The 15,222-nt window shown below is 32.2% G+C and overlaps 1 protein-coding gene across 1 annotated transcript; it reads right to left on the bottom strand.

Moving 5' to 3' along the window:
* Window positions 1–8,114: 8,114 nt before the first annotated feature.
* On the bottom strand, window positions 8,115–11,166 carry LOC107873731 (probable WRKY transcription factor 21). Its single transcript, XM_016720679.2, has 3 exons — window positions 9,595–11,166; window positions 9,378–9,503; window positions 8,115–8,571 (listed from the first exon to the last, which is right to left on the bottom strand). Exons 1-3 carry the CDS (start codon window positions 10,356–10,358, stop codon window positions 8,427–8,429), a joined length of 1,035 nt encoding a protein of 344 aa, XP_016576165.2. The 5' UTR covers window positions 10,359–11,166; the 3' UTR covers window positions 8,115–8,426.
* Window positions 11,167–15,222: the final 4,056 nt, after the last annotated feature.

Here is a 15,222-nt window from a genome sequence, read left to right as displayed (position 1 = left end):
TAATTTTCATTTTAATATTTAAAAATTAAAACTTAGATATTCAAAAATTATATGAAAAATACTATAAGTTATAATTCTTTTTTCATGACAATATAATTAAAATATATATATATTAAAATCGATCTAAATGATATGTTAAAGATTATGGTAGAAGATTAGTAGATAGTCGAATGCGATATAATCCCAATAAAATAATTTTTCTGTTGAATATTTGTTTGTATCGGTTGAAGGACATTTTTGTTTTTAAATAGTACAAATAGTCATCTATCTCAGACAAACAGAAAATGGGGTAAACAATTGATAAAATAATTTAAAATATTCAATATGGTCAAACTAATAAGACAATAATATTTAAATTATCCATGGTTGGTTCTTATATTTGTGGACCAGCAAAAAGCTTGACATTTAAGCTTGGCATCAAGAGAAGTTGTATTTTTCAAATTTGTTTATGAAAAAATAATACTTTTTCAAATCGAGAATTTATCGAAAATAACATCTTTATATAATCTTCATATATTTTATTATCTTCAAACTTTACTTATGAAATTACACTGATACGTTATTGTTGTTCATCAAATAATACTTCTTTCCTTGATTTTTACATATCACATTTTGCTTTATGAATGTCAATTTAACTAAACTTTAAAACTAAACTTAAATTAGATTAATCGAATATTTTAAATTTCAAATTTAGATATTTGAAAATTGTGCAAGAAATGCTATAAGTTACAATCCTTATATCAATATGATTACAAATATAGATATCTTAAAATATTGATCAAAATTTTTTAGACTTTCAAAAAATATAAAATGACAAATAAAAATTGACGGGGGCAGACGAAACAAATCGGATAGTATTAAGCAAACCACAAGCAAATGAAAAACATGAAGAACACACAAATTTACGTGGAAATCCTTGTGGAAAGAACTATCAAGAATGGACCTTGGGTCTAACTCAACCTCAAGAGGTAAGGATTATCCAAATCCATATAAGCAAACCACCAGTCTATTCCCCAACCAATATGGAACTTTTACCCACTCTAACACCCCCCTCCCCCCGCCCAGGTCAAACTGGCACTGACGCGTGGATCGGGAACCCAAAACGGGGATGAACCTGACTCTGATACCATGTCAAGAATGAACTTTAGGCCTAACTCAACCTCAAAAGCTAGTTCAAGAGGAGAGGATTGCCCAAGTTCATATAAGCAAACCACCAGTCCATTCCCCAACCAATATGGGACTTTTACCCACTCTAACACCCCCCTCATGCCCAGGCCCAACTGGCACTAGCGCGTGGATCGGGAGCCCAAAACGGGAATGAACCTGACTCTGATACCATGTCAAGAATGGACCTTAGGCCTAACTCAACCTCAAAAGCTAGCTCAAGAGGAGAGGATTACCAAGTCCATATAAGCAAACCACCAGTCCATTCCCCAACCAATATGGGACTTTTACCCACTCTAACAAAAATCACGGGCGGAGGCAGAGGAAATTCACTATAGAAAGGAGTACAAGGTTGGAGACGTAGTCTCAATGACGGATTTTCTGAACATCAAAAAACAACTCACTAATTACACTTATATAATACGCACGTACAAATAAATCCTAGGCCCAAAAACATACGAATTCATACGCTATCACCACAGACCCCATAAAAAATTACAAACATAAATCACACCACTAACTTTTCAGAATCAAATCAATAAAATTTGACTCACAAACTCTAACGTGTGTGATACTACCATCCATCCTTTACTAAAGTGGAAAGCAAAAGACATCCTTTGCTTGGGGAATAAACTCCCTTATCATTTACTTTTAAGCATGTCAACCTTTAAAGTGGAATTTTATAATAATCTAATTAATAAACTTTACATTAGAGATTCTCAAAGCATAATCATATAACATGTCTAGCCAATTTAAATTTGGACTCATTATTGATTTGCTCTTTTAATTTATTCGATTCAGTCTATTTTGATCTATTCAATTTAAAACACATCTAAATATTTTGTTGGTATATCCCTAAATTGATTCATGAAAAATTTTAATAAAATACTTTAACTAAAATATTATGTTAGCGTTATATATAGTAGTCATAATAAAGAAAAAAAAAGTTTTGTTGGGCCATTAATGAAAAAGTAATTTTTTTTCAAAAAGGTTAGATTTTGACTAATTGAGCTATGACCAACATTAAACCGATTTCAGCTCAAGTAACTTTAGGCGGTCTATCATTAGTTTGATTCGTGCATGTTGCTTAAGTCGTCTGTTGTCACTTATCCTCCAACATAGCTCGACTCCTCAACCTACCGATTAATGATGAAGCTGCTTGACTATTCGAGCAAGCCTCACTTGTATAGTCAATCTTAGGTGTGAAAAGCACATTAGAAGAGGAATATAAGAATTTATTCTCATACTTAGGGCATATAATTAGAGAACCCTAAGAAGAGTAATGCACAATACTCTCTCTATCCTTTCTATTTCTCACAAACAACAACACAGAAAGAGAGAAACATATGTAATATTGTTGAGGTGAATGTTGTCTGGTTCGAGATCTTTCATTAGAAGGCAACATGAATGAAAAATACTATAGAAGGTAGAGAATTTTACATATATATATATATATATATATATATATATATCGAATGATTTCGGACCAGGCTTCATTCCCCTCAACTACAACAAGTATGTGCTCTTAATTTTTGTTATTTTCTTTTGAGATAAGCATCCAGTACCCTCCCGAATTATGGTCAAAGTTGTTACGACACCCTCCAACTTCACAGGATCCTATTACCCCCTGAACTCAATTTTAGCATATTTTTATCACCCTTTTATGCTGACGTGACATCTTTATTACATAAAATGAAGCCCACATCAGTTAAAACGGTTGACAAAAAGTGTCACGTCAGCTAAAAGGGATGACAAAAATACGCTGAAATTTAGTTCGCGGGAGGGGGGAGGGGGTAATAGGATCCCGTGAAGTTGGAGTATATCGTAGCAAATTTGGTCATAGTTCGGGGTGGTAATAGGACCCTGTGAAATTGGAGTGTAGCAAATTTGGCCATAGTTCGAGGGTAATAGGACCCTGTGAAATTGGAGTGTATCATAACAAATTTGTCCATAGTTCGGAGGTAGTGGATGCTTTACTCTGTTCCGTTAGGTGTGTACATGTTTTGAAGGAAGAATGTTTGTCCGAAAGGAGTGATCTCTTATGTATGTGAAGGAAGCACATGGAATTTTTCTTTTTTTTCCGGAAAATTTTTGTAAAGTTGAAAATTGTGGTGTTTGGACATAAAAATTTAGAAAATAATTTCGAAAAATTTTTCTGTAAAGGGAAAACAGATTTTTGTTGTTTTCACAATTTTTCAACTCCAATTTCAACTTTTATTATTATTACATATAACTCCAATCTTTTAAATTTTTACATAAAACTCTCCTTATAACATTATTTTTTCAATATTACGTATATAGCAGTTTTAAAGAATAAGATAATTATAATTTCAAACTTAATGTTATCCTAATTAATATATATCTCTTTTTCTCTCTCATCATTATTTTTATCCCTTATTTATAATTTTCTCCCTTATTTAAGACATTATTTTACTGCTAATTTATATTTATACCCATAAATATATAAAGTATTATATTTATAATAGAAATATACAAAATATGCTATATATAAAGTCTATACCATGTATATACCATATACACATATATAAATATACAAAATATTAAGAAACATACTAAGCATATTTATAATATAAATATATAAAGTATGTTATATATGAAGTTTATACCATGTATATACCATATACACACATATATAAAAATACAAAGTATAAAGAAACATACTAAGCATAATTATATATTTATGGTATATGATATAATATACCATAAATATGCAAAGCATGTTTTAAATAGAAATAATTTAGTCACACATAGTAAAATCTTTCATGTATAAGAAAATTAAAGAAATAAATTAGCGGCACCCTAAAATTTAATAACAAATCATCATTTCCTATTTTTTAGGAACAAAAAATGAAGGAAATAAATTAAAGAAATTTCTAAAAAAAATAAATTTGTTTGAAAGATAATATTTATTACCTAAAAATCAGGAAGCAGTGATCTGTCAATATAACATTTATATTTAAAATTTTTAAAAACGGCTATTAATGTAAATATTATATATGTCATAATTGAAATTCAGTAAATATGGTCATGTATATGTAATTATTTTTATAATAGTGGCTAATTGTGTTCTTTTTCCATTAGTAGGTAAATTTTAGTTGGGTGATTTTGATAGTTTGTAAAAGTTAGGGCATAAAATCATATTTAAAAAAGTTTTTTCAAAAGTCAAAAAAAAAAATTCAAATAAGACATGGCCAAACACAACTCCAACTCCAATTTCAACTCCAATTCCAAAAAAATTTAGTTTTCATGGTCAAATGGCTACGAAGAGTAAGAGCAATCAATCGAATGATTGTTATTAATTCGATAGTTGTTTCAGTCCTAGCTGGTTCTATGATCAAGGAATTCGATATTTTTGTCTTGGAGGTAAAAAAAAAATCGCGCAAGGTAAGAAAGCCCGGCTTCAAGTTGTTCAAGATTAGTGGCGTTGAGTTTCTTGCTTTTCTTATTTATTTTCTAGGATTTGTTAGGTAAGTAAGAAAATATTAATCCCAATAACATTTAAATAAAATCTAGGAAATTGGACATTGGCATTAAGGGTTGGGCACAGGGTCCCAATCTCGAACCTGACAGCTGTAGACGGACTGCTCGAGCTGCTCCCGCGAGCCGGGCAGGCAAGAGCGGGGCAATTATGGAACTTATTTTCCCTACTAGAAAAGTTATTTTTCTTATATTTAAGAAACTTATTTTCCAAGAAAAACGTTTTTCAAAACAGTATGTCCAACCATACATGAAAAAAAAATAGTTTTAAAAAAGAAAATTCAAAATTTCCTACATTTGTGGTAGGGCGGAGGGTTCCGGAAGAAAGAAGGTAACGAGAATTGATCGACTCTCATTGACACCCATGCTAGCTAGACGATAAGCCTTGATGGTATGGAATGTCATGAGTTTAAATTTAAAGTATGATAATTATAGCTCTCGGACTACTATAAATTTGCGAACGGACTTTTATGGTGATTTGCATAGTACACACGTCAACTTATAGTTATTCAAGTACATATACCTTCCTCTACTAATCGACCCTTTCTAAAATACCAAAAGAAATAAAATCCTTTTTTGCAAAAAATTTTCGAACCTTGCTTGTCTTGCAATTCCTCCTAGACAATTTTAAATGGACAAATTAATTAAGCCAAATAATTTCATATGTATTAAAATATTATTGTTTGATTGATTTAATTTCACGCAATTTACTTTTGGGCTTGATGATAGTAAAGCCTCACAAAAGAAAAAGGAAATTTGTGAGGTTTATTTAGGAGTGGGCGTTCGGTATTCGGTTCGACATTTTCAAAGTTTGGATTTGGTAATTTGATAATTGGTATTTAAACGTAGATACCATATACCATACTTATAAACATCGGTTCGGTAATTCGGTAATTGGTAAATTAAACTTCGGTTCGGTATGGTATTTGATAATACCATATTAAAGTTGGAAATGTGTAAATGTACATTTACATTTCAAAGAGTATATTTAATAGAAACCCTATTTAGTATTCTTTTTGTTGCTTTTTACGAATAGATTACCAACGTCCAAGAGATTCTTTGGGATGACTAATACTATTGTCTATTGGGTTGGTTAGACACACACACACACAAACTCACACACACACACACATATATAGAATATTCGGTAAATACCGAATGCCAAACGGTATTAATATCTTATACCAAACCCAATCCCGAATACCAAAATATTAAAATTTTGCTCCCAAATACCATACTAAATACCAAATTACCGAATATCAATTACCAAATTTTTTAGTTCGGTTCAATAATTCGATTTTCGGTATTTTATGCCCAGCCCTAGGTACATTGAACCAAATTGTGACAACTTGTGTCATGGACTTGATTTATGACAAGCCCTAGGTCTATTGAACCAAATTGCGACAACTTGTGTCCTGGACTTGATTTATGACAAGTCTCTACGGTCGTTTGGTAGAGTGCATTGAAAAACTAATGCATGCATTAATTTAATATGTATTACTAATACTTTGTTTGGTATACTTTTACACCCTATGTATAACTAATACTTGCATTAGTTATACACTCTATTGTGTATTGAGGTGTGTATTACTAATACCTCAAAATCTATGGTATTAGCAATGCAATGGATCTAATACATGCATTAACATGATTAAAGACACTATTATCGCTAAAAAAAAAATTCACATCCTTTCCAACATATATATGAAGGATATTTTTGTAAAAAAAAAAAAAAATCTTAAAAAGTATTTAATCCATATTATTTTTAATACTTCAAACCAAATACTGCATAAGAAAACTACACGCATAGCTAACACAAGCATTACTAACACATCATATTTTGCATTGTTCTTATACACTCTACCAAACGACCCCTAAGGGTGTGTATGTGATGCCTTTTAATGTAGGGCGAGTCGAGGTGAAGGATTGCCAGGCTTCTACGTTAGCAAGCTTTCAAAGAAACGTGATGTCCAGACCATTCTACGTTAGCAAGCTTTCAAAGAAACGTGATGTCCAGACCATCTTGTGCGCACCTCGATTAAATCAACGGGATACCAGCCACCAACCACCTCCCACCAGCAACAGGTACCAAATAACTCTATCCACTGAGACTAGAACAGAGGGGGAAGAACCCACCTAGTGAATGAGTTTGTCTCATAGTTACATCCAATGATTCCATAACAAAAAGTTAATGAATGTCATAGTCATAGAGTTACCTACTACTACTACTACCTTTTCAAGATTAACTTAGAATTGGACATAAAGACAATAAATACTCTCTCCGTTCCGTTTAAAAAAAAAATGACCTACTTTTTTTTTTAGTCCGTTTCAAAAAAAATGACCCCTTTTCTTTTTTGACAATATTTTAATTTCAACTTTCCACGTGACATGTTTATGACCACAAGATGAAAGGGTATTTTGGTACAACTTTCCACATGACATGTTTATGACCACAAGATGAAAGGGTATTTTGGTACATTTGACACTACTTTAATTTAAGACCACAAGATTCAAAAGTTTATTTATTTTCTTAAACTTTGTGTCAAATCAAAACAGGTCATTCTTTTTTAAACGGAGGGAGTATCATTTTCTAGTTGTTCCCTTTCTTATAAAATCACAAAACAAGGAAAGTAAATCACATCTAATCACATAGTGACAAAAAGTGAACAATTCTTTGGGCACTAACATAACATATTATTCTTTTTTTCAATTGCCATATGCTTATAATATTCCACTACAAGAATGGTTCTTGTTTGGGGAATATGATGCTATTTCACATGATACTCTACCTTACAATCCTTCTTGTTTGTGTATCCATTGTTGATTTGTTAGTAAGAATGGAATAAAATGTCACAAGGTGTCCTCTTTATTCTTCACATTTGCTTTTCTCGATCAAGAGGAAGAACGCCCGCGCAAACAGAAAAGACTGGGATCGTCAACTCCAATGTCACGGGCGTAAGGTCTCCAAGACTTCCTCGACAACAAGGTCAGAAGTAGAGAGACTGTTTCCGATAGATCCCCGGCTAAGGATAAGCATGCAAGAGCAAAGACCATAATTTCCTTGCTCATGTGAACCTTTTATGAGTTCCAACATCAACCTCAACTTTGTAGTATCATACTAACCGTATTTACGGTCAAATATTTGTAAACATTTAGTATATTTCCTACCATGTACCGTGTGTCTGGGCAAAAATTACTGAATTCACGTAAACCTGTAATTAAGTCCCTAGACCTGCAGGTCGGGATGAGGGGGAGGGGGGAGTATAAGGATGGAGGATAGATTAAAGGAATATAAGTTGCTCGAACTCTTCAAAATTGTCATCGGGTGCGTGTCGGATCCTTCAAAAATAGTGTATTTTTGAAGGATCCGACACGGGTGCGGCAACATTTTTGGAGAGTCCGAGCAACTTAGAAAGGAATTTCCGACAACATTTTTGAGGAGTCCGAGCAACTTCAAAAGGAATATAAATTTCCTTGACATTGTGACAAATCTAACTATACAATCTCAAAGCATGCATCTTACATTCTATCACAAAACTAAAGTTACCACAATGGCTAAATTACAAAAAGGATTCTTACTTGATGAAGAAATATTCTTACAATCAGGAAAATCTTGAATCCCATCGCATAGTTGTTCGACTCGGAATGGATGTTTTATCATTCGAAATACCATATGTACAGTAACAACAAAGCCAATCGATAACAAAGTACACAAAACCTGTCGAGGATTGTGATCAGCTTTCTTAAATTTTTCCCAATAGTTTTCAGGTATTAGCTGATTGTGATGGCATTCTGGGATGATTATGTTCACCTTCGTAAGTCACGATAAGCATTGAAGGGTCTTCCAAGCATCTCTCAACATGTTTCCGGGCAGGGCAGCCTCTCATGCTGCTACATTTATAGTATCCCCTGAATACGTCAAGAAAGACGTTAGTCTACGCGAATATGCATTAAAATTGCTCTGAATCGAAGCGAGTATTGGTTGTTGTGATCAATAAAAGAGACTTGATAGAGCCACTATCACACCACAGATCCCGGAAGTAAAAGCAAAGACTAATATAACATCATATCGATATGTGCAAACTATTGAGTATCAGTTAAATGTTTGGAAGAATCGACAAGTCAAGCACAAAAATTGTTCTTTTCTAATTGGAAAAAATAAGAAGAGAGATCGTTAAGTTAATCGTTATGCAGCCTCCAAGCCAGTACATTAATCGAGCTGCTCACTTCACCACCCAAATATGAAGTATGTCTAAATGCCAAACGAAAAGGACGGTAGTCATGTGAAGAAGATAAGCGTTCATGTTAGACTGGAGCTCCTAATAACTTATCTTCTTTTACCGATAACTTTTGCAAACAGCAATAATACGGACAGATGCAGATTCATGATTTGAAGTTTATCGGTTCCTACACTAATCTTAAGATAAGATACGATTATAACTAGGTTCACAGTCAAATATCTATAGATATTCAGTGGATTTCTTAATACATATACAGGGTATGGGTAAAAGCTACTCGGTTCCCGTGAATCCGTACTTCATACTCTGCATCCGCAATTGAATACAGACATCAAACATGACAAGTGATCCTCACTCTCCAATTGTATGATCAATAGGCACATGATTAGAATGTGTTTAAAATGATGATCATAAAGTTCCGATTTGTAAGCGCACGGTAATTGAGCTGCAGCTTACGGAAGGAAGCATGAATAATACCTAGGATGCGGAGAACCTTTGATCGGCTTTTGTCCATACTTTCTCCAAGAATACTCGTCGGAAGGAATATCAGCTAGCTTGTTACTTACAGCAGGTACTTTGATTGATCTTTTCACTCTGTGTTTCCTATATGAAGACAATTCCGAAGTTTATTAATCACATACAAGACATTACACGACAAAAATAGAGAACGTATAAAGCAAGATAAAATACAAACCTCTTCTTTGAACAGTGGCATTTCCCACTGCTTCCACATTTCACGCTTCCTTCGTCTCCCCTTTCCGAGCACCTTCTCTTGTGTTGGAACGAGCTCTGATCCAAAGATTGTGAAGCCCCAACTAAATGAAAGTTACTACCATTAGCAACGCTACCGTCCACACTCAATGAGGAGATAAAAGACCTAGTCGAGGACATGGTCGGAGTACATGTCGAGCTATCAAAATTTAGACTAACGCCACTACTGCTCCGCCTGTACATCATCTCCGCCGGCTGTTTCAATTGCTGCTGCTGAAGTAGAAACAGCCGTTGTTGCTGCTGCTGCTGTTGAAGATAGTTGTAGCTCGGCAAATGCGTTTGTTGGCCAAAATTAAGGGGATTTCTACTATTTGAACTTAATTCCAAAGAAGGTCTTCCTAAAGTAAGATTGCATTTCACATTAGTACCCCCCATCTCTAGGACTCGATTTTCATCGATAGGACGTGACCTAAGAGCTTTCGCCTGATCATCGATTTTGCAATTCGGGTTTTCTACAAGGATGTTATGAGGTAAAGGGGTCTTGAATTTGTTCGATTTCCTCACTCTTGCATGACCTAAAGTTGAATTCAAAAGAGTGACAACTTTCTTGAACTTGTTTACTGCTTCTCCAGTTTCTCTAACTAAATTCATATACTGATTCCGATCGTGTGTTCCAGACGATAAAAGACTCATCACTCTATGACAATTCTCAACGGCAGCATTATTCGCTTCTTCTATTTCCTCCATTTCACCTCTCTCAGCCCCCAAAATACCAAAACTTCACTTCCTACTATTACTACGCCTCAGTCTCATACAAGTTGAGATCGACTATACAAACACTCAAATGATTCATTTAAGCTCAACTCAAACCACACAAAACAAACAAAAACCACCCCCTCAAGAAAATTGAACAAGAATTTGGTTCTTTTTATCAACTTGATGTCAATAAATTTGCTATCACTTCCTACTATTACTACGCCACAGTCTCATACAAGTTGAGATCGACTATACGAATACTCAATGCTTCATTTAAGCTCAACTCAAACCACACAAAAACAAACAAAAACCACCCCCTCAAGAAAATTGAACAAGAATTTGGTTCTTTTTATCAACTTGATGTCGATAAATTCGCGAATCTAGAAATTCATTTCAACCAATTGAACCTTCTTGAACTGTTCCTTTTCAAGAACCATCCAAAGGGCAGCAAGTTTAACTCCTAAAACCAAAAGAGTTGCCCCCCAAAACACAAGAAAAACCACACACAAAAACACAAGAAAAACTACACACACATATACACCCAAAAACAAGAAGGGGTTCTTGAAATTAAGCCAAACTCAACAAAGAAAGTATGCTCAAACTACCAGCTAAGGACATCAAGAGCTGAAATTTAACAGAAAATAAAACAACCCCAAATGGGAAAATCAGCATAAAAACAGCAGCAAATGCAATAAACATTGGATCTTTACACTAATTAGAATGAAATTAACACAAAACAAAACATATCCAAGATGGGAAAAATTAACATAAAATGCAAAAATGACAATAAAGAGTGGATCTTTACACTTAATATGGTGTGTTGTTGAACCCTAGATTCTTTCAATCTTCATAAGGGAGTGGGGGTGGAGTGGGGTGGGGTGGCGTGGGGTGGCGGGGTTGGGGGTTGGGGGTAGGGGTGATGAGGGAAAAAAGGTTTTGGGGGGTGTGAAAGAGGAGACTTTTTTGCTCAGCTAGAGAAAAATCAACATCACAAAGTCCAAAAGTATGCAAAGTATCAATCTTTAATATTTACTCCACTATGTATGGTTGTTTATTTTGAAGGTAGTATTCGAGTAATCGATAAAATTAGTTGTCATGTCATCAGAAGTGTATAGATTCAAATTTTGAAAATATACTTTGAGAAATATAAGGTATGTCGTTGTGGTGAGGCTCTTCTTCAAAATTTTTGAAGTCCTCTGAATTTTGCGCATATCAGAAGTTTTAGTGCACTGAATTGTCCTTTTATGTATGATTGTTTATTTTGAATGAGAGCTTCAAGTTATGGTAAAGTTGTTATTACGTTACGAATTTAATTCTTGAAAATTGTCTTCCGTAGAAATATAAGGTAAGACTGCATATAATACACCCTTGTGGTGGGCCCTTGTCCATAACTTTTGTGGTGGGTCCTTCTCCAAAGCTCCTTCTTCAGATTCTTCGCATAGCAGGAGCTTGATAAAGCTGTCGTTTGGGATCAGAAAGTTACAAATTCAAGTGAAGAAAATAGTCTCTTCTAAAAACGTGCAGTGAGTATGCTTATAATAAATCTTTGGAGTTTCAAATATTTTCAGAGTCATGTACATAACGAAAGTTTTAGTACACCAAACTAATTTTCTTATGATATGTTTATTTTAAAGGGTAGCATTGAGTAATCGATAAACTTATTATTTGTGATGAGAAAATCACGATTTCAAATAATAGAAGTAACCTCTTGCAGAAACATGGATTAAGAATGCGTACAATAAATCCTTCTGATTTTAAATTTTTCTCAAACCTTACTTAAAACGAAAGTTTTAGTACATCAACCCACTCTCTTATGAGTGTTTATTTTGAAAAGGAGCTTAAAATAAACAGTAAAATTGTTGTTTGTAATTAAAAAAAAAATGTCACAAGTTAAAGTCGTGAAAGCAATCTCTTATAAAAACGTGAGTAAGAATGAGTATAATAAATTTTTATAATTTTGAATTTGTTTTAAAATTATATTTATAACAAAAACTTTAATGCACCAATCTAATTTTTTTTTAATGGTACTTATTAGATTAGAGAGAGAATATATAGAACAGTGCAAGTAGCTATTAGTCAAAGTAGTAAATAGCATTACATCTAAGATTTATTTCTCATGTCTTTTGACTAATTGATTATTTTTATTTTTGGACATTTATGACTTTATTAATGAGAAAAAAAAAAAATGACACCTTAATATATGAGGGTAGATTAAAAATAATTTATTAGGTATGTTTTGAACAATTTTGATATTTTAAGTTTATCAATAGTTATTTGATTTCTATTAAATATTTATCGAACTTTATATGTTAGATTGGACGAAATAAATAAATGAAAAGAGAAAGAAATTAGCGAACTCATATTATCGAACTTACATTACACTAATTATATTGTTGTTATTGTTATTTTTTCTATTCTAAATATCTTTATGTCTTACATGTTTACAAAATTGATAAGGTTTTTTTGATATTTATAATAATATTTTCACTATTTTCATCTAATCTAACAAACATAAATTGTTATTATTTAACCGACCCTAAAAGTTATTATTTTTTTTAAGATTTAAATGATTAAAATTTTATTCAATATATACTTAAGGGATTATTTTAGATCTATCCTCAAATACTTTCTTCATTTATTTTTATTTGTCACTATTTTTTCTAATTGAATTTTTATTTTTACTTATTACATTTGATCTATCCAAGAAAAGACGATTTTTTTTTCTATATTATCTTTAATATTAATTGTTATCATGTAATATGAGATCATAAATTTAAATCTTAAAAATAATTTCTGATAAAAATATAAGATAAAATTAATTATAAGCATAACGGAAGTTTTAGTATATCCAACTATGTTTTTTTATTGACAGTATTAACTGATTATTCTCTAAATTATTTTTATTTTTTTAATGAACGTGTCATAGAGATCATGATTGTCATTTATGGTGGATTATTTGTCAACTATTGTAATAAATACCTGAGGAAAACAAAGGACTAAACTAAAAATGCAGTCTCTGTCATAGACTCACACAGTTCAAAGTGGGTCCCAATATATGACCTTTGTTACTCTTTCTTTTTTCAAAAGAATATGATTATCTTTTTACAGTATTAATTTTAATTTTTCACGTGATATATTTAAATTATAAAATTAAAATATATTTTAATATATTTTATATAATTAATTTAATATTATAATATTCAAAAGTTTTCTTACGAGATAAGTATTTTTCAGTAACTTCTGAACAGTGGCCAAAGTGCTATAACACATTTCAACTTCACATGATTTCTACTACTTTTCTGAACTAAATTTAACATATTTTTGTTACTATTTTGTGTAAATGTGATACCTTTATTACATAAAATGAGTCTTACGATAAATATATTATATCGGCTAAAAAGATTGATAAAAGATGTCACGTCAACTAAAAATATTGACCAAATATGCTAAATCTTAATTAAGGGGTAATAGGACCCTATTTTGATATATTTTATACAATTTTAATTTAAAATTATAAAATTCAAAAGTTTTTTTACGAGATAAGCATTCAGTAACTTCTTAACAGTGGCTACAATTGGTACGACACATTTCAACTTTGCATAAGTCCTATTATTTTCCTGAACTAAAGTTAACATATTCTTGTCACCATTTTGTACTGATGTGACATCTTTATTATAAAAAATGAACCTTACGTCAGCTAAAAAGATCGATAAAATACGCTAAATTTTAATTAGGGGATAATAGGACCCCCTTGAAGTTGGAGTGTATCGTTTTAAATTTGGTCATAGTCGAGGAAATACTAGATATTTTACTCTTTTCTTACATTCTGTGCTAAATCAAACCAAGTCATTCTTTTTAAAACGGAGAAAGTAACTTTTTTTTTATTGTATTTTTCTATTTTTTTTCTCGCTTGGTATTCATATTAAATTAAGATCATATTAAATTTGAATTCGTACATTATAGAGTCAATTTCTAAAAACGATACTCGCAACAAAGTTTTTCTTATCTCTAAGAGGTTAAAATCTAAAATCTCTTATTAAGGATAAGAAAAATATATAAAAATAATTTATACAAACACTTTTTTGATTAAAAATTTATTTAAAAAGAAATACTGTAAGAATCTTTCAAATTAATTATGATATGAGGTCAGCCTTTACAGTAATATAAATTGCTTTAATTCGTGTAGTCATTATTGTTGGAATAATTGAGAGCAGAAAATAAAATAAAAAAGTGAACACTAACTTTTTCTTTTTGTGGTGGACTAAAGGGACTTGCTAGGGACCCGTTACATGTTATCGAAGTTCATATTCGAGTTCTGAATATAAAAAAATGTTGAATAATTATTTTTATAATAGGTGTTACGTACGTGAATTTGAATTAATCATTAATTGAAACTCCAAAATCGAATGAAAACAAAACAAGAAAAACAAGATGAATTGCGGTTATTATCGTGTGAGCAGGAGATCTCGGGTTTAAGTCTTGAAAATACTGTATGACAGAAATATAAAGTAAGACGGTATACAAAACACCCTTGTGGTGGGTCCTTTTTCAAATCCTGTGTATAGCAGGAACTTTAGGCACCGATTGTCCTTCTCTCTATTAGAAACGCAAAGTAAAACTGCGTACAATATATTCTTGTGATGGAGTCCTTCTCCGGACCCTACACATAGCGGGAGCTTTAGTGCATCAGACTACCCTTTTTTCTGATAGAAGTGCAAGGTAAGACTACGTATAATATACGTGGTGGATCCTTTTTCGGACCCTGCTCATAGCGAGAGCTTTAGTGTATCGGGCTATCATTTTCTCTGACACAAATGCAAGGTAAGGCTGCATACAATATACCCTAGTAGTGAGG

This window comes from Capsicum annuum, chromosome 6 (genome assembly GCF_002878395.1).
Source record: "Capsicum annuum cultivar UCD-10X-F1 chromosome 6, UCD10Xv1.1, whole genome shotgun sequence".
NCBI lineage: Eukaryota > Viridiplantae > Streptophyta > Magnoliopsida > Solanales > Solanaceae > Capsicum > Capsicum annuum.
Note: the sequence above shows the minus strand (reverse complement) of the source record. Positions and strands in the feature narration are given on the sequence as shown.

Bases quoted from the DNA above. Each gene is read 5' to 3' on its own strand.
- LOC107873731 (XM_016720679.2), bottom strand. From the start codon at position 10,358: ATGGAGGAAATAGAAGAAGCGAATAATGCTGCCGTTGAGAATTGTCAT. The intron at 9,504-9,594 runs GTTTGTATTTTA...GTCTTCATATAG, and splicing joins TGCCACTGTTCAAAGAAGAG to GAAACACAGAGTGAAAAGAT. The intron at 8,572-9,377 runs GTATTATTCATG...TGACGTATTCAG, and splicing joins AAAGGTTCTCCGCATCCTAG to GGGATACTATAAATGTAGCA.